General features: G+C 44.6%; 5 protein-coding genes across 6 annotated transcripts; 2 read left to right on the top strand and 3 right to left on the bottom strand.

The window, feature by feature from the left end:
- The first annotated feature begins 7,727 nt into the window (after nucleotides 1-7,727).
- LOC131264750 (potassium/sodium hyperpolarization-activated cyclic nucleotide-gated channel 1-like) lies at nucleotides 7,728-11,328 on the top strand. Its single transcript, XM_058267019.1, has 10 exons — nucleotides 7,728-7,996; nucleotides 8,219-8,368; nucleotides 8,466-8,599; nucleotides 8,695-8,861; nucleotides 8,927-9,260; nucleotides 9,337-9,530; nucleotides 9,619-9,768; nucleotides 9,867-10,184; nucleotides 10,255-10,303; nucleotides 11,159-11,328. Exons 1-10 carry the CDS (start codon nucleotides 7,728-7,730, stop codon nucleotides 11,326-11,328), a joined length of 1,935 nt encoding a protein of 644 aa, XP_058123002.1.
- A 1,210-nt stretch (nucleotides 11,329-12,538) lies between these two features.
- On the bottom strand, nucleotides 12,539-13,826 carry LOC131262659 (thioredoxin-like protein 1). The gene is made up of 3 exons (XM_058264711.1): nucleotides 13,444-13,826; nucleotides 13,271-13,381; nucleotides 12,539-13,193 (listed from the first exon to the last, which is right to left on the bottom strand). The coding sequence occupies exons 1-3, from the start codon at nucleotides 13,693-13,695 to the stop codon at nucleotides 12,696-12,698; spliced, it is 861 nt and encodes a 286-aa protein (XP_058120694.1). The 5' UTR covers nucleotides 13,696-13,826; the 3' UTR covers nucleotides 12,539-12,695.
- Nucleotides 13,827-14,244: 418 nt separating this feature from the next.
- LOC131267259 (non-structural maintenance of chromosomes element 1 homolog) lies at nucleotides 14,245-15,252 on the top strand. Its single transcript, XM_058270090.1, has 3 exons — nucleotides 14,245-14,423; nucleotides 14,492-14,979; nucleotides 15,048-15,252. Exons 1-3 carry the CDS (start codon nucleotides 14,318-14,320, stop codon nucleotides 15,159-15,161), a joined length of 708 nt encoding a protein of 235 aa, XP_058126073.1. The 5' UTR covers nucleotides 14,245-14,317; the 3' UTR covers nucleotides 15,162-15,252.
- Nucleotides 15,165-16,993, bottom strand: LOC131267258 (bifunctional coenzyme A synthase). 2 transcript variants are annotated; one of them, XM_058270088.1, is made up of 3 exons: nucleotides 16,165-16,993; nucleotides 15,262-16,100; nucleotides 15,165-15,205 (listed from the first exon to the last, which is right to left on the bottom strand). In XM_058270088.1, the coding sequence occupies exons 1-3, from the start codon at nucleotides 16,879-16,881 to the stop codon at nucleotides 15,187-15,189; spliced, it is 1,575 nt and encodes a 524-aa protein (XP_058126071.1). In that variant the 5' UTR covers nucleotides 16,882-16,993; the 3' UTR covers nucleotides 15,165-15,186. The 2 variants fall into 2 exon arrangements, with proteins under 2 accessions (XP_058126071.1, XP_058126072.1); XM_058270089.1 differs by having other exon boundaries at nucleotides 15,165-16,100.
- Nucleotides 16,994-17,182: 189 nt separating this feature from the next.
- On the bottom strand, nucleotides 17,183-17,997 carry LOC131267260 (uncharacterized). Its single transcript, XM_058270091.1, has 2 exons — nucleotides 17,841-17,997; nucleotides 17,183-17,769 (listed from the first exon to the last, which is right to left on the bottom strand). The coding sequence occupies exons 1-2, from the start codon at nucleotides 17,950-17,952 to the stop codon at nucleotides 17,330-17,332; spliced, it is 552 nt and encodes a 183-aa protein (XP_058126074.1). The 5' UTR covers nucleotides 17,953-17,997; the 3' UTR covers nucleotides 17,183-17,329.
- Between the last annotated feature and the right edge of the window lie 7,769 nt (nucleotides 17,998-25,766).

Here is a 25,766-nt window from a genome sequence, read left to right as displayed (position 1 = left end):
TAAGAATAAACGGTACTTGAAGATGACATCATGGCTTGGCAACGAAGATTACCCGACATTAAGAGGACTCCGTATCTTTTAATAACCCAACTCTTTCAATATTTATCAGAGCGTCATGGTAAAACAAGCTATTCAACTAAGAAAAGCATGAAAAAAAGGTCTGCACATGTGAAGAAAATGAAAAAGTACTGGGAACAAACGGAATAACAAGAAAAACTGTGCTAACTCCAACAAAAACCGTTCGGAAATGTTATACGAAGCAGTGTGACGTATATTAATCAAAGTTGGTGGAAAACTTTTGATGGAATCTGCTAGAACAACTTTATCCTGTCTGTAGGGATGTTACGAATCCTTCCGGAACCAACACCGATGTCACTAGTGCTAGTGGAAGAAAAGAAAGATAAAATGGACAAGAAAGATGGGTAAATTTTCCTGATGCGAGCTACTCATGCAAACGATAGTTGGTGATTGGTTTGCTTCGCCCACTTGGCCAGGGGAAAAGAGTTTACTTCCCGGCTGTTCGATGTTGTTCCAACTTCCAACAACTCTCCCTAGGTCCTCCCATGGATGTAAATGTTAATGTAATCGAGGAAGTGCCGGGGAACGGGCCGTCGGAATTTCCGTCGACCTGGAATGGAAACTGCGGCGGTGAACAGGAGTCGTGTCGGGTGTAAAACTTTCACTTCCGCCGTTTGAACGCTCGTTGGCTTTTGAGTAACGGTGGATGTTGGGGTGTTTCCGGTATGAACCGGGTGCCGTAATTTGCTCTCCACGCGTCGAGGTCGATGTAAAGTTTATGTTAAATCATTTCGCTAAACTAAGCATGAAAATCGATAGCTTGAACCTTTGAACGGTTCTGCAAAAACCCCATCATATTGGTGAGCTCATAGAGCACCCAACTTTGCACCATTCTTCTAAGGATCTTCCCCTTTCGAACCGAAAGATCAATTGTCAAACAAAGTTACCCGGTGACATACGGCAATGAATTGATTCGTTTGCTAGAACGGCCCACGTTCCTGGTGTACTTCCGGGAAACTGGAAATACGGCTCTTGAGGGGTTGAGCTTGCTGCAAGCCAATGTGTCACCAAGTACGTCATTTGACTTTGCAGTTCAACGCTCCCGCCTTTGGCAACCTTTTCTCGGCTTCACGCGACCGCCTGCTTTCCACTTACCAATCAACCTGTTCAACCTAACCTGCCTTATCGCCCGTCTCTCCTCCGACGCGGGATGATAAATGGGCCTTTGGGACCATTTAACGTTTGCCCTTTTTCCCGCCAATTAGGCGCGTAATGGTGGGTAATAAAAAAACACAACCACACCGTTGCCTATCGGGGGGTCCGACGTTTATGAGACGTTTTGATTAATTTGCGAAATTAGGAAGCCACGGATCGTCTCCGATGGGTTGATGAATGATGCATCGGTGGCACGTCCGATTAAAGATCTGGTTTACGAGCACCTTGTTTAACCTCCACGCCTGGACCTGCCCACCATAAAGTATGTCCGTGATTTTATTGGATCATTTATTGGGCACTTTATTGCCTCCACAATGCATTTATGATGTTGTACGAGGAAGGGACCGCTTATTAAGCGATTAGGGAGTATCTAAAAATGGTACAAACTGCCTCTTGAGAGGTTCATTTGAATCTCACCTCAAGCACCCTAAAACACAACACCCACACCCTCGCGCGAACACAACCACGCGGGTACATTTATGTTTTGATAACTTTATCGCATCGTCAACACCTCGTTCGAGCACGCGTCATTGGCTCGGATCTTCTCAGTCGTTCGGAGATGATGCACGTGAGGTGTTTCGTATGTTTATCTTACGCTTTTTATTTTCTGTCTTCGTTCCAGTCGGGGGTTCCAAAAATCCAATCAACGCAACCGAACGAGTCCGACCATCACAGCTTCATCCAGAGAGTCGTTTACATTTTTCATCGGCTCATCGAAGCAGTGCTGGAGCACGTCGAGCACATGGCCACGCTCTTGTCGATGGCTTGCAGCATGGTGGCGCCTACAGCAGCCTCCAATGTAAGGGGTTTTACAGTGGGGTTTCGAGCTGCGATGTTTGGAGAACGTGTTTGAGCGCTAGATAAACGGCGTTCAGGTGTACTAATGCATGTGTGTGTGTGAGTGCATGTAGACTCCTAGCGAATGGTTTGATCAGCGTCATGCGGCCGATATAGAAACACCTGTACGAATACCAAATTAATTTCCACCAAACGGTTGACGCTTTCGCAGTACTCTTTATTGACTCTCGGTTCGTCAACACTTTATTGAATACAACCTAACACAAGGCAACCAAACATCGCCGACAGCGACACCGAATCGATAGAATCATTTTTTTCCGATCGGTACAAGTTGTTTCAAATTTATTTATGTTTACTCCAAACAACAACCACCGATCGGCACGTTCCTCAATCGGCAGGCGTATATGCTTAGCGCCCGTTCCAGCAATTTCCATCATCCCTTTGGCGCGCTACAATCTGCTATTGCAATCTATCAAACGGCAATCAACATCCACGCGGGCAACCCGTCGGGGAATCGGGTCGATAGTTTGCTCTCGGCATCGGCATCGGTCCAAGTCCGCCTTCCTGCCCTGAATGTGTCGCGGTTTGTTTGACGTTGTTTATTGTCTTATCGAAGTCGGACTACGGCCTGTTTGTTGCACGGGCTGAAATTCCCGTTGCAAGCATCAGCAGAGAAGATAGAGTTTTAATAATTCCCTATGGACCCACCGAGTGGCTAACGCTTGTTTGCTACAAGCTAATCCAGAGATTTAATTTTTATAGCACTGTTTATACTTTATAGTTTGCAGCGACATATGCGAAGATAAGAGAAAGTAGTACACTTAGCAGTGCTTAACAAAGGGTCAGTGCCATGGTCAGTGCAAATCTCTCTTTTTCGTTGCGTAGAATTCATAAAAGGGATTTCTGACAAATAAGGCTTTGATGAAGGCGCTCATTATGTTTATTACAATTATTAACCATTTTGTAGTTCGCGTTTGTGTAGAGGAAGTTCGCTACATTGAACATTTGAAATATAATTCGTACTAATTAGGTAATTTAGAAGCACTTATAGAATCACAATAGCTATTATAACATTAGTAAACTATCGTAGATCTTAAAAACAAGTAAAATTAAATTGTTAAAAGACAGAAATAAAACTTAAAGTTTATAGCTAAAAGACCGGAATAAAACTAAGTAAACAAACATAAGTAATTGAACTATCTTTTTAAAAATGTGCATGAATGACGAAGAAGGAGACAGTTTAAAAATGGTTTGCACTGGAGAATTTTGTACAGAAGTTCCAACAAATAAGGTAGTGCAATTTCTCGAAAACGTGTAATGATAAATAGTAGGCAAGTAAAGCCATAAAAAAAATCATATAAAATAGATTTAATTATAATAAGCTCTTGTAATATGGAATAAGCATTATTTGAATGCTTAAAGTTTACTGCCTACTGTACGACTAACTACTGCCATTTGGGTGTGCTTCTTTTATACTTCTCGTCAGCAAAGGATTCTTCGACACCATAAACAAACAAAAAAGTCTTACAAACACAATAACTGCTCTGTGCGTAGTCGATCACAAATGGTTCTCCGTAAAACTATTTTATTATTTCTTTGATTCTAGCCACGTGCGTTAGAGAAAACAATCCACCTACACTCGATCCTCGAACGCAGATTCCTGCCTAATCCAAAAGGAAACGATCGTTTTACAACTGAAACTAAACAGCGTCGGACCAACACCACGATCACAATCAAATTCAATCCGGTACACGACACTTTCGCCCACGCCAAAATTAACCGTAAACATTCACCCTAAAAACACATTCCCCGAGCGATCGGAGGTACGGTATGATACGCACACGCGTCTAGTGGATCAGCTCTAGAAACGCGATCACCATACGACCGAAACTGAAACCTTGAACGCGGCTACGGAGAAAGCGGATCTCGAACGTCCTTCACCCTTGACATTTGAGTGGACTTGGTCGTGAATCACAAGATCAAGGACAACCTGTTCCGGAGGATCGTCACGCAACGTTTTCCAAACTCGCGCACACACACACACACACACACTCTCGTTGGTTAGGTACAACAACGACGCACCATAGTCTCGTGGTCCACACAACCTCTCCTGTGTCGGCTGTGCGACGGAACTGTGGCACAAAATCGAGTTCGCCCACATCCAAAGCGAACCGCGAGACTCACGGTGCTCTCCTTCGCGATCCGAGGCGACTGATAACGCGCGGTTATATGCGGTTCCGCACTCTCCGCCGTTGTTTGGCCATCTCTCAGCGTTGCTCTTGTGCTTGCGACCGAACGTGGGAGCATCGGGTTCTAACCTCCAACCATTCCAAAACTGGATGATGGTTGTAAATGATGTAAGAAGCCCGATGTTTGTGGAAGGAATGGGAATGGCCCTCGAGAGGATGCTGCTAAGAAATGGCTTATGATAATGTATAATTTATCTCCTAAGCGATGAGTACGGGTTTTACGATGATGATGATGATGGCGATAATGATGATGCTGATAATGGTGGTCATAAGGACTCACATTCCCAGCCCAGACGCCAGGGAGCAAATTCCACCCGACTCGAAGTCCGACCATTTCGCTCGAACAGTTCGATTGAATTCAAGATGAGCTATCTATTCCCCCGTCATTCACCGCAAACGACGTCTTCAGGCACGCGAGCTCCCGGCAGTTGGTGCTGATAAGAAATCGAGAGTTACTGCTTCCCGACGATGATGCTGATGATGATTAGAGTGTGAAGCTTGCTGATACTGATCGCTACCGGTGAGATAGCTTGTCGGTGTGCGTGAATGTACACCATAACCGCAGAATCCGTCCGAATGGAAGCATAGAAATACCAACGCGCCTCCGACGGTGGCGGCATTGATGGGTTGAATCGACAGGATGGTCGATTGGTTGACTGGTGGTTTGGCAGGAAATAGGTTTAGCCTCTTGGTCTGTTCTCCCGCAAACAAGCTCCCAACATGGGGAAAGGAGAACTCCTGTTGAGAGTTTATAACTCGAGCATTTGGCAGGCGCCAATCAACCATGGCGAGCACCGGTACCTATTCTCAGTGGCCACGAACCCCTGGCCTACGCTTAGTCCTATCTTAGGACGGAAATGAGACTCGGTTGATTCGGGTTGGGGTTTATGTAAGCCCTCCGGAGAGGGGTGGTGCCAATTTGTGGGCGAAAAACCAAATGACCTGCAAAAGTCGAATGTGCGTGCCATGAAGCTGCGCACAGGTTGAAAGGATAATAATGTAAATTCATTACTGAAGGCTGCAGGAGCGTGTGGCATCGAGGAGAAACATAACAAAAATGTACCTCCCCAAGCTCATCGTAGCCGATGTTTTATTTTTCGTCCGAATTATTTGCCCTTGGTTAATAGACTGAAGTGGGGTGAATTTGTTTAAGATACATTTATACGGCGTGAGATCGCACCGGACGTGAACCTGTTGCTTCCAACAACCACCATGAAAAAAAACCCACAGAAGAGCGTTGAACCATTTTGGGGAAAGCAGCTACGAAGGGTCATTTCACCATAAATTTGCATTTCTCTTTATTGATTGAAAATGACGACCAGTTTTACAAAGCGGAAAGTAAGTAAATTGTTACCAAATTAATTCAGAGTTTAAAAAAAATGTTTTCTTTTTTCGCAATTCCCTTATGTAGTGAATATTTAGTCTTAGGAATATCAAATACTCGTTGAAATGTCGTTCCTAATACATTTGCTTGTTTTGGTATAGCAATAAATGATTGTTTTCCTTCTTCCCTGAATTTTCTACAAATTTTCATATTTTTTAAAATAATAAATCCTCATTTGCTGTTAAAAGTTAATTTAAAAATTTGAGAAGCATAAGTTTTGCGTTTCATGAACAGTAGAACTAAGGTTTAATCAATAATGTTTTCACATAATAACTAAAACAAGAAAGTTTGTTATTACTGTTCTATTGACTATGCTCCATAGCTTTTGATATTCATCTTTTTCAAACACGTCGCTTTTCAAGATAAATTTATGATTCAATCAATCATGTTCCTCGTTCAAAAAGATGTTACCTAGGAAAAGCATTCTTATTAAAGGTATTTTTGCACCTGAAAGCTTACAAAATTGTTTCAACAATTTGCCGAACACGCTTTCTTTCGTTTCGAATCATTTTCGCGAAACATAAGGAACTTAAAGCACCACAAATTCCAAGAATAAATACGCGTAATGGCTTCCCTGGCTGGTGTGTGAAACACGCTTCCATTTTCCGCCGGTGCGAAAACCAAACATAAGAAGCCGTAGGGAGAGAAATTGCGTCCAACATCCCACCCTTTTCCGAGTGGAAGCATCGGTTTTGCCCGCTTCTCTCCCTTGCCTCAGGACCGAGGGGAAGGATACTCCGTTCGCTTCTCATTAAAATTTCACTGCCTCGTGGAGGTAACGTGGCGGATGTTTTAACACTGAGTTGAAAGGTCGAATATGGACAAAAACCCGCGCCAAACCGGGAGCAACAGTGCTTCAGCAAGAGTATGCTCCTTGTTCAACTTTTGGCACGGGAAAAGTTACAGGAAATTTCGATGTTTTCAAGGAGACGCACACCTTTTCCAACGGAGCCCATTTCCTGCCTCCAGCTTGAGACACTCTTTCCATTGTTTGCTTCTTCGTCCACACCTTGGCCCTGATTTCAGGAATACATCAAACGAACGGGTGATTCGGTGAGGTTCAAAAATTGACTGATGAAAATCACAACCCGGAGGCTAATTAACCTTCCGGTCGAGGCGTCTCGGTAACAGCACAACCCGGCCGAACGGTGATGGGTCGGAATTTTTGAGGTTTACATAATACAACAGTTGAAAAAAGGAACCCAACCTCAGGTGCTATCTCTACAATGTGGTTTTATGCTCACTTTCGGTACTAAGATTCCCACGGGTTCGAGGGTTTTTGATACAGCGGTAGGGTGTTCGAAGATGTTTCTTTCTTTTGTGGTGTTCGCCTTTCGGTACCTTCCGGGAAAATCTGGCTGGAATTTTCCATTCCTTCGGGTTATCTTTCCAGTGTGGAATTAAATTAGTATATCAAAGGTGTTACTGATTGAAACCGAAATCTGCAGATGGTGTTAATGATACACCTGAAACAGAGGTTTCCGTTTTTAATCTGGTTTTGGTAGCAAACTTTTCATTAAATCGTCTCAAAGATGGAACGCAGCATGATTTACAATTTACCTAAAAAATTTAAGATGTTGATTGACTGAAAGTTTTTTACAGTAATTATTAGTTCCAAACTAGTCAGCACACTCATAAATATTCTTCATTTTTCAATTTTTTTTATACTTTTGTAGTTGATAAGCATAAACATCAAATTCATACCTGTACCCAATTTATATAAATGGTATTTACACTTCTTCCAGAAAATTCACATAAATTTCTTCCACTTAAGACAAATTAAATCGAACTTGTAACTGGTTATGCTTTTAAGGGAAAAACATTAACAGTGTAGAGAGCGGTTGCCATAAAATCAACACTCGTCTTTTTAAATGGCATTCCTCGAACGAAGCACTCTGCGGCAAAACAGAAGGTAGGCGGTGAAAATCGTTGTGGTTCGATGTTGCGAATGGTTCATCATATATTCGCCAACGCAAACGCCACTGGTGATGGTGGAGACCGCTTGATGGGTTCTTGTTAAAAAAGATTCCTCGAACCGGGCGGAATATTGTCACAATCGAGCAATGAGCCAAAAGTTGAACGAATTTTCGCCGAGGGACGGAGAAAGCCAAACCAGGCGCAACCAACGGTCGAACCATGCGCACGATAATGGATCGACCTACGCAGAGAAACTTTCCAGCCAGAAGACCCCAAAAGTGCACACGGAAAAGCATGGTGGTACCGATGTTCAGGAGGGGAAACGGAATCAAAATTTCCCTTCGCATCGCTGCTCGGTCAACCATGATGTGGACCTGGTGAAGCTGCTCGTGCCGGCCGACACGGTCCTACGCAGGTAAGCCAGGGGTTCTGGAATGGAACGACAAAATGGCCGGCGAGTATGTTATTCATCATGGTAATGATATGATTTCCCCTTCGGTATGCTGCACCACGATTGCGAGGGGAATTCTAATCACCCGTCGAACAATAAACGATAGTTTGCAAACGTCATAGTCTGCCAAAGGTTCCCACCAAACTGCGGTGCTAACGTTCGCCATTTTACCCATCCTTTTTCCAGAACCGAACGATGGTGGCGTAGGCTTTGTCTGATCGATCCGCAGAGCACCCTGACGAGGCAAATTTTCCGCAGTGACGCCGCGATAAAGCGCGAAATTTCACGCCATCTGACCTATTTCCGCTACAGCATACATCCACTGAGCCGCTTCCGGTAGGTATCGAGGGGCGCTCTGTCGAAACGGTTGTTATGCAAATGTCCTTACCGAGATCTCATCCCTGGACGCATGGTCTGTTTTGTTTCGTTTCAGATTCATCTGGGAGTGCCTAATGATAGTGACGTTTGCACTGGCGTTCCAGATGATACCGTACGACGTGATGCTCCTGTTCCGGGCCGGTGATTATTATCCTTTCACGTCGTTCCACGCGATCCTGTTGGCGATTGGTGAGAGGGACACATTTGGGGGACCTTCATAGGGAATTTTAAATCAATGGTGTAACGTTTAAATATTCAATCATTCTAAACCTTTCACCCGGAAGATGTTGTCTGCCTGTTGGATATAGGAATGTCTTTCATCACCGGAGTGTACGTGCACCGAACGCAACGGGTCGAGCTAAATCTGAAGCAAATCCGTAAGGAGTACCTTCACCCCTGGTTCTGGATTGATATAGTTAGCTCGGCTCCGGACCCAATGATTACCAGACTGGTAATACTTCCTAGAGGTTTTGAATTAATTATCGCTGTTTTACAAATATGGATCTTTATCCCCAGATTCCCTCCTCAACGCTGGACAACTCGTTGCTGTATTGCTTACACAAACTAGACTTTCATCCCGGATGTGCGTGGGACTTCTGGAACCTTATATCGGTGCTGAAGATATTTCGCTTCCGCACCTTTCTCCGTTACATCAGACGGCTCTGTCAACGTCTTGGGTTGCGTCGTAACGTGACCAAATTCACCACCATTATAATCACCGTTCTGACCGTCTTCCATTGGGGCACTTGCATCTTGTTCCTCGTCGTACGCCTAGTGCAGGGAACCGATCCAGCGCTAGTGGACCCACGATCGTGGACACATACGATCCCATTCTGGAACCAGTCGTCGTGTGAGTGCTGGGGGTTGAGGGATCCCGAAACCTGCCTATCGATGGGTTATTTTATACGTTGCTTTATTGCCAACAGTTGTGCAATACCTGGAGTGTTCCTATCGGACGTTGTACACCGTGACCCACATCACGCATGACTTCAGCGAGTCCGTGACGTATGAAGATATGATGGTGTCGCTCGTCTACACCATATGCGGGTACATATTGAAAATCTACCTTCTGGCCGAGTTGTTTATTTTCATTCGCATTCTCTTCTCGAGCACGAGCAAGGTAAGTACTTCCGGTGCCAAGGACATCCGGTTCTTCGGGGGGTTTGTTTGCCTAATCGAAGGTATGTGATTTATTCCAACTGGCGCAGTATCACGAGAACCGCTACGAACTGGGCAACTATATGCGCCACGAGCAGCTTCCGGCTTCTCTTCAGCAGCAAATTCTAGAGTTCTATGACATCCGCCATCCGAAACACTACAGCCGTCCAACGTTCATCCGGGCGACGGTCGGCGAACAGGTGAGGAGGTTGCAGGAACGGACTCCAGAGTTTAACAAATTCCCCAAAGCATATCGCTCCCATTTCTCCATCCGTTGTATCGAACTTTCTCCCGTTAGCTCTTCGGTGAAGCGCGAATGGAAACTCTTGGACCTCTGTTGCGCTCCTGTCCGCTTTTTCGGGAAACTATGGCCGAGGAACAGCTGACCGAATTGGCCGTCACGATGTGCTTTCAGCTGTTTCTGAGGAACGATATCATCACACGCTGGGAAAACGATGGCGCCGGTGGCGTCGGAGGTCGAAAGGCGAATAGGAATATGATATTCATCGTCTCCGGAACGGTGGCAGTCTACACGAGCGGATGGAAGGAAGTGCTGCAGTTGGAAGATGGCGAACACTTTGGCGAGTTGCAGCTCATTTTTGGCGATGATATGGTAGTAAGTATGGAATGGTGTGAGGACTAAAGCTAATTCGGAATTGACACAAACTTTTCTCAAATGTTTCCAGAAATTCCCACATTTTGTTGCCGTGGAAACCACGGAATTATACATGCTTTGTAAGTATAGTCGGAATATTTAAAATATTCAAGAATTTACGATTTAAGTTTCACATGCAATTAAAAAAACGTTTCACTAGCCTCTAAAACCTTCTACATAAACTGTTCTTACCAAACAGGTTAAAATCATGTAGTCCTTTTTCCGAAGATAATTTATAAGAATTCCTTCGATCTACTGAAAACTCAATTACTTACACCATAAAAAAAAACTTGGAAGTAATTTGAATTACAACTCCGTTTTAAAAGCAGCATCTTTCAAAGACACTCTTTTCAATTCAATTTTTTTCATTAAATGAAGTATTTTTATGCTTTATTCAACAGTAAATTCTCAGAAGAAAAACATTATTTTATCATTTGTGATACAATGTAATTAACATATTAACATAAACATTGTGAGAAAAATCACACTGTTTGTTTGGCCCATGGATTTGACCTTCGATTAAATTAAATTCAAAGATTTGATAATGGGCAAAAATATGCAAAGACGGTTGTCCGAGTTGCTATAAATCAAAAAATTATATACTTATCTTTAGTGTGTAGTAGTTTGTATGTTCCGTTTAAAACTATCAAATATTCTTATCATTGGAATAATTTCATTTCCAATTTCTTGTCACTTTGAGACCGGTTAGCTCGCCGACTAACCTTTCACGATTGCACCGGATAAAGCAGAGATCCGGTAGTGGGAGAGGAATTTCCTGTTTGTTACCAAATCCAATTCCAAACCACCGCCCGACCGGGTGGCCTCGAGGGAAATAAACATGTTGCCCTGTTCACATCGCGCAGAGTTTGCAATTGAAATACTTTTCATGTTTCGTTCCATTCTGTGGCGCTCGTGCTCACGTGTGCATGCAACAGCTCGAAATGCATTCGATGCATTTCTTCACCCCTACCCAACACTTCGCAAGAATCTGGTCGCGCTGGGAACGGAATACCTCCGGCAGATGGGTCAGATGACGGGCAGTGGTGCGCGCGAACGCCTGGCGAATGTAGAAACGGTTCGTATGCAGACAGAAATGGCCGATTGAACACATTTTCTGGCCGGTGAAGATGAGCACCAGTAACCGAATTGGTCCATTCCGGTTCCGGGGAAGAATGGACAGCAAATTATTTCCTCTAGCAACATGTCAATTTAGTTCTACTTCAGTGACTTGGTAACATAATTTTTCCATTTAATACACGAGCGCTGCCGAATCCGGCGATATCTGATTCGATGAAATAAAATTGTGCCTTTATTCGAGACTCCGAGATGCTGTTAAACAAAGCGATGTACCAATCGAATTTCATTTGAATTGAAATGAAAGCCTTTCACGATGATAAATTTAATTAAATTTCCGCCGAACGTCTGGTCTGGCGTTCACGGAGTGGTTCATAATTCCGTCAACAGGTGTTTCAATTTATTCATTGCGACAAAAAAAACCCCAAAGAAATCAGAAAGGGAAAACGAATGTGATTCATCGTATCGCGTCACCCCAAACCCAAAAGAGAAAGAAATCGGACGGCATGTATTTGCGAAGGAAGTGGGAGTGATTAAAAATTAAACACGAGCCAATGTTCCCGCATGTTTCCTGAGTTTGTTTCATTCGTTGATGTATTTCCTTTTCCCGACTCCCGAACACGTGGTTCCAATTATTCATTTGTATTACTTTACGTTTGTTTTCATGTAAAAAATGTTTTATGTAAAATGGTTTTGTATGTCATGATAGAGGCACAATAACGTAAAATAATTAAAACTCGTATTGAACTACACAACTTGTACAATGTACCGGTACTAAATACAAATCTGAAGAGTAGAAAGTTTGAAATAATTAAATAGAAACAACGAAATATTTTATCACCTTGAAGCGCTCGTTTTGAACCTGCATTCTGCACATTGAAATCTTAGCAGCTCCAAGATAAGGAAAGTTGTGTTATGATTGACAATGCGGGATCCAAGGTCCGACATGTAGAAGAATTTACTGAACATAGCTGCTGGTATGGAACCTGGCTATTCTGGACAAAGTAGAGTGATTAGAAATTGAGATAACTTTGACGTCGTCTCTGACAACTTTATGGACTAGGCTGGGAAAGACAGCAATCAGATGGCAAACGAGATAACGCGATTTTAATGGAAGCGATGCCTGACCAGAAACGGTGCTCTATTAAGAAACGGAAACAGACAACGTATTTACTTAGAATACAAATTCATAACAAAAACTACTATCCAAAGTATTTAAACGAATAGTTTAATTAGCAGAAAACATTTGTTTTTATTAAATCAGATTTCGTTTAGCGAGAAGAGCAAATATAAACTGCACATGCATCAGTCAGCTTTTCATTAATGACCCTTATGAAAACCGCATTGGACATTGGAATCGATCGTCCGCCTGGACCGGGATTCGAAACTTATCCCTTTTCAGTGGCTTTCTCCCTTCTTACCGGCAACACGCTGGAAGTCGTCCATTTTGGTGGTCGCAATCGGTTGCCCGATAAAGGCCAGATGGTCAATGATTGTCGTTTCACCACCCGATTGGTTGTCCTTCACGAACACCTGGATGTTTTGCACGTTCTGAAACTTTACGAACCGCAGCTTAACCGGATTTCCCGTTTCCAAGTCCTTCGGGTCCACCTCCAAGTCCTGCACCGAAACGTGCGAGTCGGCCATATCGAAGTCGATCGTCCGCGGCTGGTTGATGAACAGCTTCAAGTGTTTCGGCCCGTGCGTCGGTGGCGCTTTGATTTTTAGCGAGTGCAGCTTCACAGCCTGATTGAAGGTGACCGAAATGATCAGCTGCTCATCGCAATCGGACGCCAGGTGGCCCCCGCTGGCGGAAAGTGCATTCGTCAACGGATGATCGTCGGCTTCGTTCAAGCACTCGCACTGATTCTTCTGGATGAACGTACTCAGATCGAGCTAAACAAAAAGCAAAATGCCAACACGAATTAGACCACATTCGTCCGATGAAAAAAGGTAGGCCGTTCGTTCCCTACCATGCCCTGGCCGTAATCCTCGCCCGATTCATCCACGCTCGCCACATAGTGTTTCTGTATCTTTGCCTCCAGCCCATTGATATCGGCGCCCTGCAGTCGGTCGATTTTGGTCTGCAGGAAAAAAGCTGCATCAGAAGACCGTCCACCAAGTTTGCATCGTTTCTTATGCTTACCCTAGCACGGTAGAAGATGAACGTTGGCATCGCGGAGACCCCCTGAGTGGCGGCCGTTTCGGCACATTTGTCTACATCTACCTTAAGGAAGACTCCCTTGGGATATTTGACCGGCAGTTGTTCAAACAGTGGCGCAATGTTACGGCAAGGTCCGCACCAGGTCGCTGTGAAATCGACGACGACCAACTTTCCGCCGGCGGCCGCCAGTTCGGCCTGAAAGTGGCCCTCGTCGTTGATGGTTTTCACTGACATTCTGGAACGTAGCTACTAGTATTTGCCAAGGATAATTTTATCCTTATTTGCCAACTGATCAACTAATAGCACTCTAATTCTTCAAAGCCGACCTCAAGCAATACAAAGCAATATGTGACGATGACATACAGTTTTCTGTATTTTGATTGATGCTGCCAAGGTGATTATGTAAAGTTTCAGGTCGACCATTTAGTTGTTTTGACATTTCCGATGATGACTAAGTCAAAATGACAATCGTCAGCAATCATCATCAACGTAGATTTTAATTTTTATAGCTTATAAAATTAGTTGAATAAAACAAACCAAAAGCAAGAGGCCCACAGAACGGCTAGAATCATGATTCTCTCGTCAAAAAAAAACATGAATCTCTAAAACGAGCAAAGATTCATTCAGATTCATAGATCTGAATCGGAATTACACAACTCTACACATCACTATTTCTAATTTAGTTTCATGACCCACCGATGGTAAACAAGGGCGCTGGGAACGCTAGCGGTATTTCGCGGTTAAACAATATTTATCTTTCATTTGCGACAAAATTGTACCAATCGGCATTTCTTTTCGGATTCCGGGAAGTAAACTACACGTTTGTGAAAGTAATTAGTGCCTCAGTGTTAAAACAATGACTTACTCAAACGTGCATCGCGCTTTTTTGCAGGCCTGTTCTAATCATGGCACTCTCAGCTCTCAACAGGCGTACGAAATACTTATTGGTATCTACGCGCGGTGTAAGTACCGGAATCGAAATCAAAGTATTTCCCTTGTGTGGTTTACGTTTCCTTGTTTATTTTTGTAGATGGAGAAACTGAAACCGTTCCCAAAGAAGATGTCGTTGCGGAGGTGGTGTCGGAGATAAACTCCCGTATCTATCCGTACGATCAAAAGATTGCCTACATGCACTACGATCCTACCGATACGGACTTTTACGTGTTCGTCAGCCTCATGGAATCTCCGATCGACCTGCAGCAGAACAATTACACCGTATCGGAGCTGCACTACTTCCGTGCCCTGCTGCGAGAACTTACGCTGTCCGAAGACCATCAGTTACCCTCGATTGCGTGCTTGAATCTCACCAACGAATCGGCCTCGGAAGGCAACAAAGCACTGTCGAAGCCGCGTGCAGAGCAACTTTTGAGCGAATGGGAAGGTCTGGGGTACTTTCTGGTCCTTCAAGACAAGTGTTACTTTGGCCCGAAGGCGATCGTAGAGTTCGACAAGTACCTCAACACAAACTATGCCGATGTGATAACACGCTGCTGTCTCTGCAATGTAACGATATTTTACGTAAGTAAGAGCAATGATTCGTTTTACGAAGGTGATATATTGACCATGTTTCCGATACTTTTTCGCAGGGCATCCGTTGCGCGTCGTGTCCGCAGATTCTCCACAAAGACTGCCTGAAAAAGTACCTCCGACGGCTCACCAACTGTCCCTCGTGTAAAAAACTTTGGTCCGTTCCTGTATGAATATTCCATTGTTCCATTCCCAATGTTACTTTATTTTCCCATACCTGCGACAATCAATGTTTTAAAAAAATATAACAAATAACAAAAGGAACCAGCTTACAGTTTCAGTTTCAATTCTTTCTGCACAATACTCCAAGCCTTTTCGGCCTGTCGCTGCGAGTACTCGTAGCTCCACATAGTGCAGAAAACAATGTCGGCATGGCGTACTAGATCCTCGTTGCTGTTCGGCTGTGCCTCGACACGTCGAATCGCCTCTTTCTCGTCGAACTGATTTCGCTCCATCAACCGCCGGATTGCTTCATCACGCGGAATAATACACGACCACACTTCGTGACACTGATCCTGCCATCCGGCATGCAGCAACACCGCAGCCTCCATCACAACCACCTCCTTACCGTCTCGTTCGTACATCTCTCGTATATTCTCACGGGCCCGTTTTCCAATTGCTGTCCACATGATGCCATTCAGTTGGTTCAGCTTCTCCCGATCGGCAAACACAATACCACCCAGCTCCCGTCGGTTTATCGTTCCGTCCGGATTGAGAATGCTTTTGCCGAACGTGTCGACCACCTCGGCATAACATTCCTCACCAGGTTCGTAAAGTTGGTGGGCAATCTTGTCGCAGTCGATAATTCCGGCTCCAAGCTTTTGAAAACGCTCGATCATTTTACTCTTCCCCGAACCAATACCGCCCGTCAGCCCGATCACGTACGGTTTCGCTGGCAGATGCTCCGGCGCTGGTTTTCGCGGCTTCAGCCGGCTTCCGAGCAGATCCATACGTAAATTGCTGGAGCTTATTTTGTCTTCCTTGTCCTCGGTGGTGCTCTCATCGTCCAGCAGTTCGATCGTGTGCACTGTCAGTTGATTCAACCCATTCTTCTGCCGGAGTTCGTTAACCTTTGCGCCACCGCGGGCAGTTTCGGTGCTAACAACGATCAACTAAAATTGGGAAAGAGGTTATATTAAACTTGGTACTTGTAAGAGGGTATGAATTGTTTCTTACATCCATGTTGGCATCGGTTGCCGTTGGCCCGAAAGGATCCAGTATGGGGACCACTTCATATTTCAACGATGAATCTATGTCCTCCAGGAATTCCTTCACGTGCTGGATGCGCTCCTTTGCCGGGAGGATTAATTCATATAGTTTTTTACTTTTGATCATTGCCCCATCAGTGACTCCGACGACCAGTCTTTCGGTAGCGAGAAGGGCCGCCTGCGTAAGCAGCACCTTGTGGCCGGCATGAATTCGATCAAACGTTCCACCCAACACAACATTGCGGTAAGTTTGTGTTTCCGGATCAAGGTCTGATAGTTTTACTACACTCGGAAGATGAGCCGTGTCCAATTCCACCACACTGGCCCCATGGTAGCGCTCTGCAAACCGACTTTCCTCACCGGTCGGGCTCAGTGCGTAATCGTAGAAAAGATAATCAACATTGGTAGGCCGTTGTCGTTGTGTAAACGCTTCAAAGCTGCTCCCGTTCGACCGGAGTGATCCGGTCACAATCCGGAGGTCCACCTCGGTACCAATCCAATTGACGGATGATTGATACACGCCTGCTACGAACCGACTGAGAGCACGGGGACATTTCACAGCGGTGGCCACTTTGGGGTGGAACTGTAGGTACAGTGTGTTGAGCGCAAACTGTCGAGTTTCCGACAATGTTTTCGCTATGTTCGCAAGATGTACTGCGGTCAGGAGGCCGGTCCGAGTAGGCATGATTTCGAGCAAAACACGGTGGTTGTTCTACTGCTGCTGCGAACTTTTAGTTTCAACTGATAAGAAAATTTCGTCTATCCCTACGCAATGACAAAACAATTTGAGATAACTGGCTATAGAGGTGATATCAAATCGAGGTAAAGGTAGGTATTACATCGATGTTTACTACACTGTTGTTCACTGTGACATACAATTTGCGCAAACACGAACACATCCATTTTGCATGTAAACAATCCCTTCAGTAACTACAACGGTATTTCATAGAATCAATTGTTTCCTAACTGGAACACAAGAATGACCTATCAAAACCTTTTATTTGCTTTATTTCCTTATTTTGAGCATCCTGTTAACAAGTGTAAGGTCTCATAGATACAAAACAACCGGTTTCAGTTTCAAGAAGAATTGGCGCAGGCATTAATTCAGTACATAAAATAAGTTATTGACCGGTTCAAACATTGTTTTGATCTATATTTGGACTATCTCCGTCGTTCTCATGATCACTGGTCGCCACCGCCAATTCTAGATTGTAGTTCGATACAATATTTGCCAGCGTCTCGTTTACTGTTTTAATTTTGGTCAATTCGAGTGAAACTAAATCGATGTTGTGCTTTATGCTAACCATCTGATCAGCAAACGAGGGACTGTTCTGATTGGTATCTCCTGATTTCGAATCGTCTAGTACTTTGGAAGTATCGATAAAAATAGCATCCATCAATGTCATCATTTTCAGTACATTTAGTAAATCTTTTTCCGTTGTAGGTGATGTTTCTTGAAGCTGTTGAGCCTTCAATTCGTTGACCCTGATTCGGTCGAGGATTGCCTCCAAGCTGCGACATACCGTGTCCCAAATGATCGAGTTCTGTTCATTAGTTACTTCTCTTGATTCATCTGGAAACGAAGACGGGGAGTTTGTTGAGTCGGGCAATCGTAGTGTAATACCAGGTAATGTAAGTACTTACAATGTAAAACTGTCCCCATTTTATCCTTCAAAGTGTTCATGTTGGTCATTAGCTCTTGGTATTTGGTTTTCATAGTTTTTACACTTTTGTTTAAAACAAATTCACAGGACATAAGCACTTGGTCGAGTAAGTTGTGTTCGTTGGCAAATCGTTTCGTTTTAAAATCCAAAACAAATGCGAAGTGACAGCTAACTATCTCAAATTTTTCAAAGTTTGTATATTTCAAGGTTGTGTTACGAGCAAAAATATTTTTTTCAAGAAAAATAAAAAATAACATCTTCCTAGGAAGTTTGGAATTATTCTTCTGGTTTCTAGTTCGGGTTTTGACATTTCCACAAAATGGTCTTAAGCAAGCCGTAGACGTTACATATTAATCTGCACAGATCTTTGACGTCTACAGCCTTTCCTTAGCTATTTCCAACATCCCTCGAGATTGTTAGAATTAGAGGTATATGGTCTAATTTCGGATCGGGAAACAAGGAACACGTGCGACCGATTCCACTATACACACAGGAATGAAATTCTTTATTCAACAGTTCCGGTCATTTGACACATGCAGTGCTGCCAGTGTCATCAATTCAGTAGTTGTTCAAACCAGCTTGGTTCAACACTTCTTGTCAAACCAGGTTGGTTCAACACTCCTCCTCAACGCTGAACGTTTTGATGCCGATTGCCTCCCGATGTTGTCGAAGCTTCACCGCTTGCAACGGTTTCGTGAGTAGATCAGCTTGCATGTGCTCGGTCGGGCAATACTGCAGTAGCACGATGCCGTCCCGAACCATTTCTTTCACAAAATTGAATTTTGTATCGATGTGTTTTGCCTTGCGTTCAGCTCTGTCTCCGCTAACCATCGCAATGCAACTTTGGTTGTCCTCATTGACCACGACCGGACCAACCTGTTGTTCGCCAATATCTGCCATTAGCTTGAGGACCCATTTTACCTCCTGCAGACACTCGGCAAGGGATACATACTCGGCCTCGGTGCTAGATAGTGCCACACACTTCTGCTTATGGCAGCCCCATCCGATGAGCCCGCCGCCGAACTTAAAAAAGAACCCTGAGTTGGATTTGCGGTCGCTCTCGTCTCCTGCCCAGTCGGCGTCCACAAAACATTCCAGCTTCTGTTCGCTTCTTCCGAGGTAAAGTACGCTGTCCAGTGTACCCCTTAGGTAACGTAGTATTCGCTTAGCCTCATTCCAATCCGCTTCTGATGGATCTTGTACTCTCCTTCCCAGAATGGCTGTAGCTATTGAAATATCGGGTCTACTGGTCACAGCAGCGTACAACAGAGCCCCAATAAGACTTTGGTACGCTTTCGCCGAATCCAACTTCTTGCCAATCTCCTCCTTTCGTTTTAAGAAGCCGGGATCCATCGGATATTTTGACGGCTTTGCATCTTTCATGCCGAATCTTTCCAGAACTCTTTCCAAGTAGGCTTGCTGATCAATACAAAATTGTCCTTTGTTTAGCCTAACACGTATTCCAAGAAAGAATCTTAGATTACCCATGACACTTATTGTAAAGTTCTGTTCCAGGACGTGGACCACCTCAGAAAATTCCTCCTCCGTGTAACAAATGACAATTACATCGTCTACGTAAATGAGTACAAAAATGGACTTATCCGCTTTTTTGCAAATGTATAGGCACGGGTCCGCCGTTGATTGAATGAAACCCTTAGTTTTCAGTACGTCGTCGATTTTCTTATTCCAAACACGAGCTGCCTGCTTGAGCCCGTAAATACTGCGACGCAGCCGGCAGACTTCATTCGGTTTACCACTCTCGTACCCTGGTGGTTGTCGCATAAAAATCTCCTCCTCGAGATGACCATGAAGATACGCTGTCTTTATGTCAACGTGTTTCGCCAACATCTTCCTTTTGCTCGCTAAAACCAGCATCGTCCGAAAAGTTATCTGTTTTACGACTGGAGCAAAAACTAGATCATAATCGGTCCCGAATTTTTGGCAAAAGCCCTGCGCCACCAAACGTGCTTTATAACGAACGAGATTGCCGTCTTCGTCCGCCTTGCATTTGTAGATCCATTTCGACCCGATTGCCTTCCGTTGTGGCGGCAGTTCCACTAGCTCCCACGTATTATTTTCGCGATGGGACTGCATTTCCTCTGCCATTGCCGACTTCCACTTGGTGCTCTGTGGACCGGATACAGCTTCCTTATACGTCCTTGGTTCAGGCAAACTTTCCATCACCAAATTCACTTCCTCGTCGTATCTTACCGGCGGAACGCCTGCTGTTTTCCTCTGTGAACGACGAACGGTATCAGTAGACTCCGGAGGTTCGATCTCTGGCACCGCAGCTCCAGCTTGAACTTTACAGTCATCATCATCCCACAGTCCACGAAGCCAATTGTTGTCGTTGTCGTTCCAAAACCCTCGTGGCCAACCATCACCTGGACAATCCTTGCCGTAGAATTCGGACTCAGAGGTTGTTTCGTGAGTCAAATCGGGTTCAGCTTCCTGTTTCACTGTTTCATCGAAAGACCACTCGATTTCTTCCCTTCCAGTCGGACTATCCTCCAGTTTGGGTTCATCGTGATGATGCTCCTTAGATCCGTCGCTGAATTCGAGAAAACGAACATCCCGACTGATTTGGATTTCTCCCGTCCGTGTGTTTAGCATCCGATACGCTTTATGTTCCGCGGAATAGCCGACGAACGTCATTCGTTTCGCCTTGACGTCTAACTTCTTACGCTTTACCGACGGAATGAACACGTAACCGACGCATCCAAATAGTCGCAAGTGGGTCAAATTTGGTTTTCTTCCGAACCAGATCTCGAACGGCGTACGGTCTACTGCAACAGATGGCAAACGATTTTGCATGTAACAAGCGGTGTTGACTGCCTCCGCCCAAAATCGCTTGTGCATGCCCGCGTCCTGAAGCATACACCGGGCCATCTCACTCAGAGACCGGTTTTTCCGCTCCGAAACCCCGTTCTGCTGTGGTGAATGCGCCGCAGTGTACTCCACCTTTATTCCTTCATCCGCGTAGAGTCTCCTAAGTGTCTTGCTGGAGTATTCTCCACCCTGATCGGAGCGAATGATCCGCGGTTTACGTCCGAACTGATTTTGAACCAATTTCACAAATTCGCGAATCTTATCCTCGACCTCAGATTTTTTTTTTTCAGGAAATAGACGAAACTATAACGACTGTGATCGTCTATTAAGGTCATAAAGTAACGACATCCCCCTGGCGTCGTCTCCTCCATTGGGCCGCACACATCACTATGGATTATATCCAGCACTTTAGTCGATGTCTTTTCTGCTTCCTTGGTGTGTCGGCTGTCATTCACCAATAAGGCCCGTTCATCAGCCATATTCAGTCGGTATAGGCCACCCACTTTATCAGCTGTAGCCACGACTTTCGCACCGTAAACAAGCTTGCAATTGCTTTTGTCGAACACTGTATGAACACCTTTACTGCAAAGTTTGGGCACTGATATAAGGTTGCACTCTATACCCGGGGCAAAAATAACGTCCGTTAGTGTTATCGACACGTTCTTTCCAAAGTCATTGTCGCACGAAATAACCACGCAATCCCCTATTCCACCCGTACGGATAGATTTGCCGTCCGCTGTAAAAATCTCAGGACGCACACTTCTGTCTAAACGGCTGAACAACTTTTCATCGTTGGCTAAGTGTGATGTTGCACCAGAGTCAATAAGCCACGCACGCGTAGTTCCGGGAACACTGGAACGCACCGAAAAAAGGAACGACGCTTGGTCGTTTTCGCGCACTGTTTTTGCTCGTTCTATCACCTTTTTCTTTTCGCTGCTTTTCTGCTTCAGGAACTGCTTGCACGCCTGCTTCTTGTGACCGGGTTTTCCACAAAAGAAGCACACAATAGACTCCTTGTTCGTTCGGCTGCCCGTTTTCAGCGCCCGCTCCTCCGCCGCATCACCGCTATACAATTTTTCGCTTTCATCCAGTAGCTTGGACCGCACCAGCTCCATTGTTAGATCTTCGTCGGAGCGGTTTTCCAAAGCGGTGGTGAGGGTATCGAAAGCCTTTGGTAGGCTCCGCAAGATCATAGCTACTTGCATGTATGGTGACAATTTTTCTCCAGCATTCTCGAGACGAGAATACAATTCCTCCATGCTGTAGAGGAAATTCTCCATACTCTCTCCTTCACAGAAATTTGCGCTGCATATTTCCTTTAGAAGTGCCACTTTTCCAGTTAACGTAGCTTTATGGTGGTGAGCCTTCAGGGCATCCCACGTGGATTTGGCGCTTGTTTTATCCAGTATGAGGTTATGTTGGTTGTCCTCAACCAACAAAGCGATGGTAGCTCGCGCCTTCGAATCCCCTTCCGTCCAATCGGAAGTTACCGGTGCCGGCGCGACACCCGGGTCAACGTATTTCCACGTTCCCTCCCGCATCATCACCATTTTTACCTTGAACGCCCACGCTCGGTAGTTCCGATTATTCAATCGAACAACACTCACTTTAGAGAGATCCATTGTATTTTTTGTTTTTCTGACTGCGACTAATTTCACTTTTAAAAAAAAACTTCGCCCGAAAGATTAACAACACTTAATACACACCGCGTGGCCTGGGCCCATAACCTGTTAGAATTAGAGGTATATGGTCTAATTTCGGATCGGGAAACAAGGAACACGTGCGACCGATTCCACTATACACACAGGAATGAAATTCTTTATTCAACAGTTCCGGTCATTTGACACATGCAGTGCTGCCAGTGTCATCAATTCAGTAGTTGTTCAAACCAGCTTGGTTCAACACTTCTTGTCAAACCAGGTTGGTTCAACAGAGATATTCGGGATATCTGGAGGGATGTTTGACAGACGATGGGTACGAGAGAACAAAGGAAATCTGTAGACGTCAAAGATCTGCACAGATTAATATGTGACGTCTACAGCCAGCTTTAAGATTTACAAACAATTCTACAATTTTTAGAGAAATCGTCAAATCGTGGTTTTCCATCTGTCAAATAGAAACTGAACAATGCCCGGTTGACAAATATTCAAATTTTTTGCAGCTGTCATGTAGTACCAGCAAGTTTTTCCATGGCAGATTGCTGGGACTCTTGCTGGAACTACACCGCGTGACTACATTACCGCGTGACCACATTAGGCGTACCATACCAAAAACTTGGTACGGTCGAGTGACAGCGTACCAGAGCCGATGGTGCGCTAGAAAGAGAGAAAAAACGGTTTTTACCACCTGGGCCGCACCAGTTTTTTGGTATGGTACGCCTAATGTAGTCACGCGGTTAGGCGTACCATACCAAAAAACTGGTGCGGCCCAGGTGGTAAAAACCGTTTTTTCTCTCTTTCTAGCGCACCATCGGCTCTGGTACGCTGTCACTCGACCGTACCAAGTTTTTGGTATGGTACGCCTAATGTGGTCACGCGGACATAGTACCAGCAACAATGTCAATTTCTGTCAACCGGGAGGGTTGCAATTTAAATGGTCCGTTGAAATTAGTAAAACACTTTTTTTAACTATGATGGACTGTTCCTGGGTAATATAATTTGCTTACAGCTTTAATTTACTTGAGTTTTACATCCTATTTATCAAAATGTTATAGCATTTGTGTCATTTAAAAATTATGGTTTTTAATAAAGTTCCAAGGAGACGTATTATGGGATAAACCGTGCTGCACTTTCCTACCAAAGGTGAATATGTCTACCAAAAAGACGCCTTTCAAGTGCATTTTTTGGTAGGCTTTTTTGACATTTACACCTCATAACCTACCAATGCGTATTCGGCACAATCGCCGTACGAAACGTCATGTGGCTTCGATAGCCAAAATTTGTTTTCATTTTAATGAAATCGAAGCAACTTGTTCGGGAGCGCGAGTCAATAATAACGCTTTCGCGGGTTTGGGTATCGGAATCGGAGTGAAGTTTATAGAACAAGTTTTTAAACAACATCATGGAACATGGTAGGAAAAGGGCAGGAAAGAAAACAGGATGAGACAATGACCCTTAGCGACAGGCGCCGAAACTGCAACTCTGCACCGATCGGCGTCGTTCCGCTGGCAGTGATTCGTTATCGGGGGGTCAAGATGAATCCTTCATTAACGAGTGTCACGTGGAGGAGTGCGCAAGAGGACGGCCTCACAACGGGTCGTGGTCTGTGTGGGAGGAACTTTGGCTGCTGCTAGACTCGGATCGTGTTATTTCTGGAGTATAATCAATGTCCTTGAATTTATTACGATCCAGTGTGGCTGGGCCTGCCGTTTCTGGGCAGCAACACTTGAAACCTTAAAGGACAAAGCCAGAGCAGTTGGCCGTTACGGGAGGAGTTGACAGTCCAGTGGATTGGCGTACTGGGAACGAGAGACACTTTATTGAACGTCGTGTCAGAGTCGTATTCCAGAGAGATGGTTGGTTCATTGTGCCAAAGCTTGAGCTTATTGTCCCTATGGACCATGCTTCTTTTCCTACAAGTTCTAAGAGATATTACACAAAGGTCAATTTCATTATAGAGTACGCTGAAGGAGACTAAACTCATGCTAGTTATGTATTTAGTTTAAGCAGATCTCAACGTTTGCAGCTTTCTGTTAGCGTTGATTGTCAAACGTTCTCTATACCTCAAACACAGTCCAGGTCTATAATATAATAAGGCCCATTTACTATGATACTATATTTTATGTTCTTTCGTGCAGCTACTGTTACTTTCAATTAAGACACGTAACGTTCTTCTTCCACGGGGGGGTCCGCGACAGCAGAGCGGTAGCGCCGGTTACAAAATCAGCCCATGAGCGCCGGGGCTCACCACCTCGACGGCGTGGGTTCGAATCCCAACCGAGACCGGACCCTCCCCTGTACGAGAGGACTGACTATCCACGAACAACAGGGAAACAAGTCTCGTAAGCCCTCAACGGGCAGGCTATGACCAAGAGGTCGTTACGCCAAGAAGAAGAACGTTCTTCTTAGTAACACTATATTTCTCTTCGGTCCTTGGGCTAAACTTGTACTACACATAAACGGACGCCACGCGCGGCTCGTCCGTGCCCGATGTTCTTGCGATCCCCAGCCCAAATTAATCGACGGACGCTGCACATTGACCCCGATGGATAGCAGGAACCCACATCAGCTGATAACGGTGAGTTATCAGTGAGTGGCTCAAAGCTTATCCATCGGGTCAGGTCCTATCACTATCTTATAATAATATAATTCTTTATATGCATATTATTGTTCCAAACGAACTCCTTCAGAGTATGCATTTCCTTCCCTAGCGCTTCACTGAACACTTCGAGAAGTCATAAACTGAAGATAAAATGATCGATCTGGACATTGGGAGGTGTCAGTTTGGACATATATCAACTGTTACATATCGCTGCTTGGATTGTTCGCCTACAGTTTCTTTCATCTCAGTTTCATCGTCGTACGATACTGAACTAAATTAAGCGCTTTAAGACTGGAGCAACCAAACCTTTCCCATCATGGACAACCGACCGAGGAAATTCGTACTCATGTGACCACAAAAGAACCATCAAAGAGTCAAAAGAACTGTCAAAAGAACCATCAAATTGGGTGCTGCTACAGGTTTCGAACCGTCCGTGGCATAACACGTCTTTAAGGAACCAAAATCAGTAATAGATTATTGTAATTGTTTATTTTTGCGCCAAATACTTAGTAACGATGTATATTTGATTTTATAACCGTTTCGCAAGTTCCATTCCGTTAGCCTTTATGCCGATTGCAAATAGAAGGCGCGATAGTACGGATCGTTAGACTATCTGATTTGAGCCGCCAGCGTTTTGACTATCTGGGCCTTCGTGTGGGTTCGTAGATGTTCCTGGAGACTCATCCCTTCGCTCAAGAGCATTGAGCAGACCGGACACTCTATATACATTTTGTAGTTTTCGTTATAGTATTATAATTTACTATTTACGGTGGAGCTGAAATGGAAGATTAAAATAAAAGTTGAAACAATTATGAAA

Source organism: Anopheles coustani, chromosome 2 (genome assembly GCF_943734705.1).
Source record: "Anopheles coustani chromosome 2, idAnoCousDA_361_x.2, whole genome shotgun sequence".
Lineage (NCBI taxonomy): Eukaryota > Metazoa > Arthropoda > Insecta > Diptera > Culicidae > Anopheles > Anopheles coustani.
This window is presented reverse-complemented; position numbering and strand designations above follow the sequence as displayed.

Bases quoted from the DNA above. Each gene is read 5' to 3' on its own strand.
- LOC131267258 (XM_058270088.1), bottom strand. From the start codon at position 16,881: ATGCCTACTCGGACCGGCCTCCTGACCGCAGTACATCTTGCGAACATA. The intron at 16,101-16,164 runs GTAAGAAACAAT...TCCCAATTTTAG, and splicing joins CAACCGATGCCAACATGGAT to TTGATCGTTGTTAGCACCGA.
- LOC131264750 (XM_058267019.1), top strand. From the start codon at position 7,728: ATGAGCCAAAAGTTGAACGAATTTTCGCCGAGGGACGGAGAAAGCCAA. The intron at 9,769-9,866 runs GTGAGGAGGTTG...TTCTCCCGTTAG, and splicing joins GGGCGACGGTCGGCGAACAG to CTCTTCGGTGAAGCGCGAAT. The intron at 10,185-10,254 runs GTAAGTATGGAA...AAATGTTTCCAG, and splicing joins TTTTTGGCGATGATATGGTA to AAATTCCCACATTTTGTTGC.
- LOC131262659 (XM_058264711.1), bottom strand. From the start codon at position 13,695: ATGTCAGTGAAAACCATCAACGACGAGGGCCACTTTCAGGCCGAACTG. The intron at 13,382-13,443 runs GTAAGCATAAGA...TTTTTCCTGCAG, and splicing joins TCATCTTCTACCGTGCTAGG to ACCAAAATCGACCGACTGCA. The intron at 13,194-13,270 runs GTAGGGAACGAA...CTTTTTGTTTAG, and splicing joins AGGATTACGGCCAGGGCATG to CTCGATCTGAGTACGTTCAT.
- LOC131267260 (XM_058270091.1), bottom strand. From the start codon at position 17,952: ATGTCCTGTGAATTTGTTTTAAACAAAAGTGTAAAAACTATGAAAACC. The intron at 17,770-17,840 runs GTAAGTACTTAC...CTTCGTTTCCAG, and splicing joins AATGGGGACAGTTTTACATT to ATGAATCAAGAGAAGTAACT.
- LOC131267259 (XM_058270090.1), top strand. From the start codon at position 14,318: ATGACTTACTCAAACGTGCATCGCGCTTTTTTGCAGGCCTGTTCTAAT. The intron at 14,424-14,491 runs GTAAGTACCGGA...TTATTTTTGTAG, and splicing joins TATTGGTATCTACGCGCGGT to ATGGAGAAACTGAAACCGTT. The intron at 14,980-15,047 runs GTAAGTAAGAGC...ACTTTTTCGCAG, and splicing joins GCAATGTAACGATATTTTAC to GGCATCCGTTGCGCGTCGTG.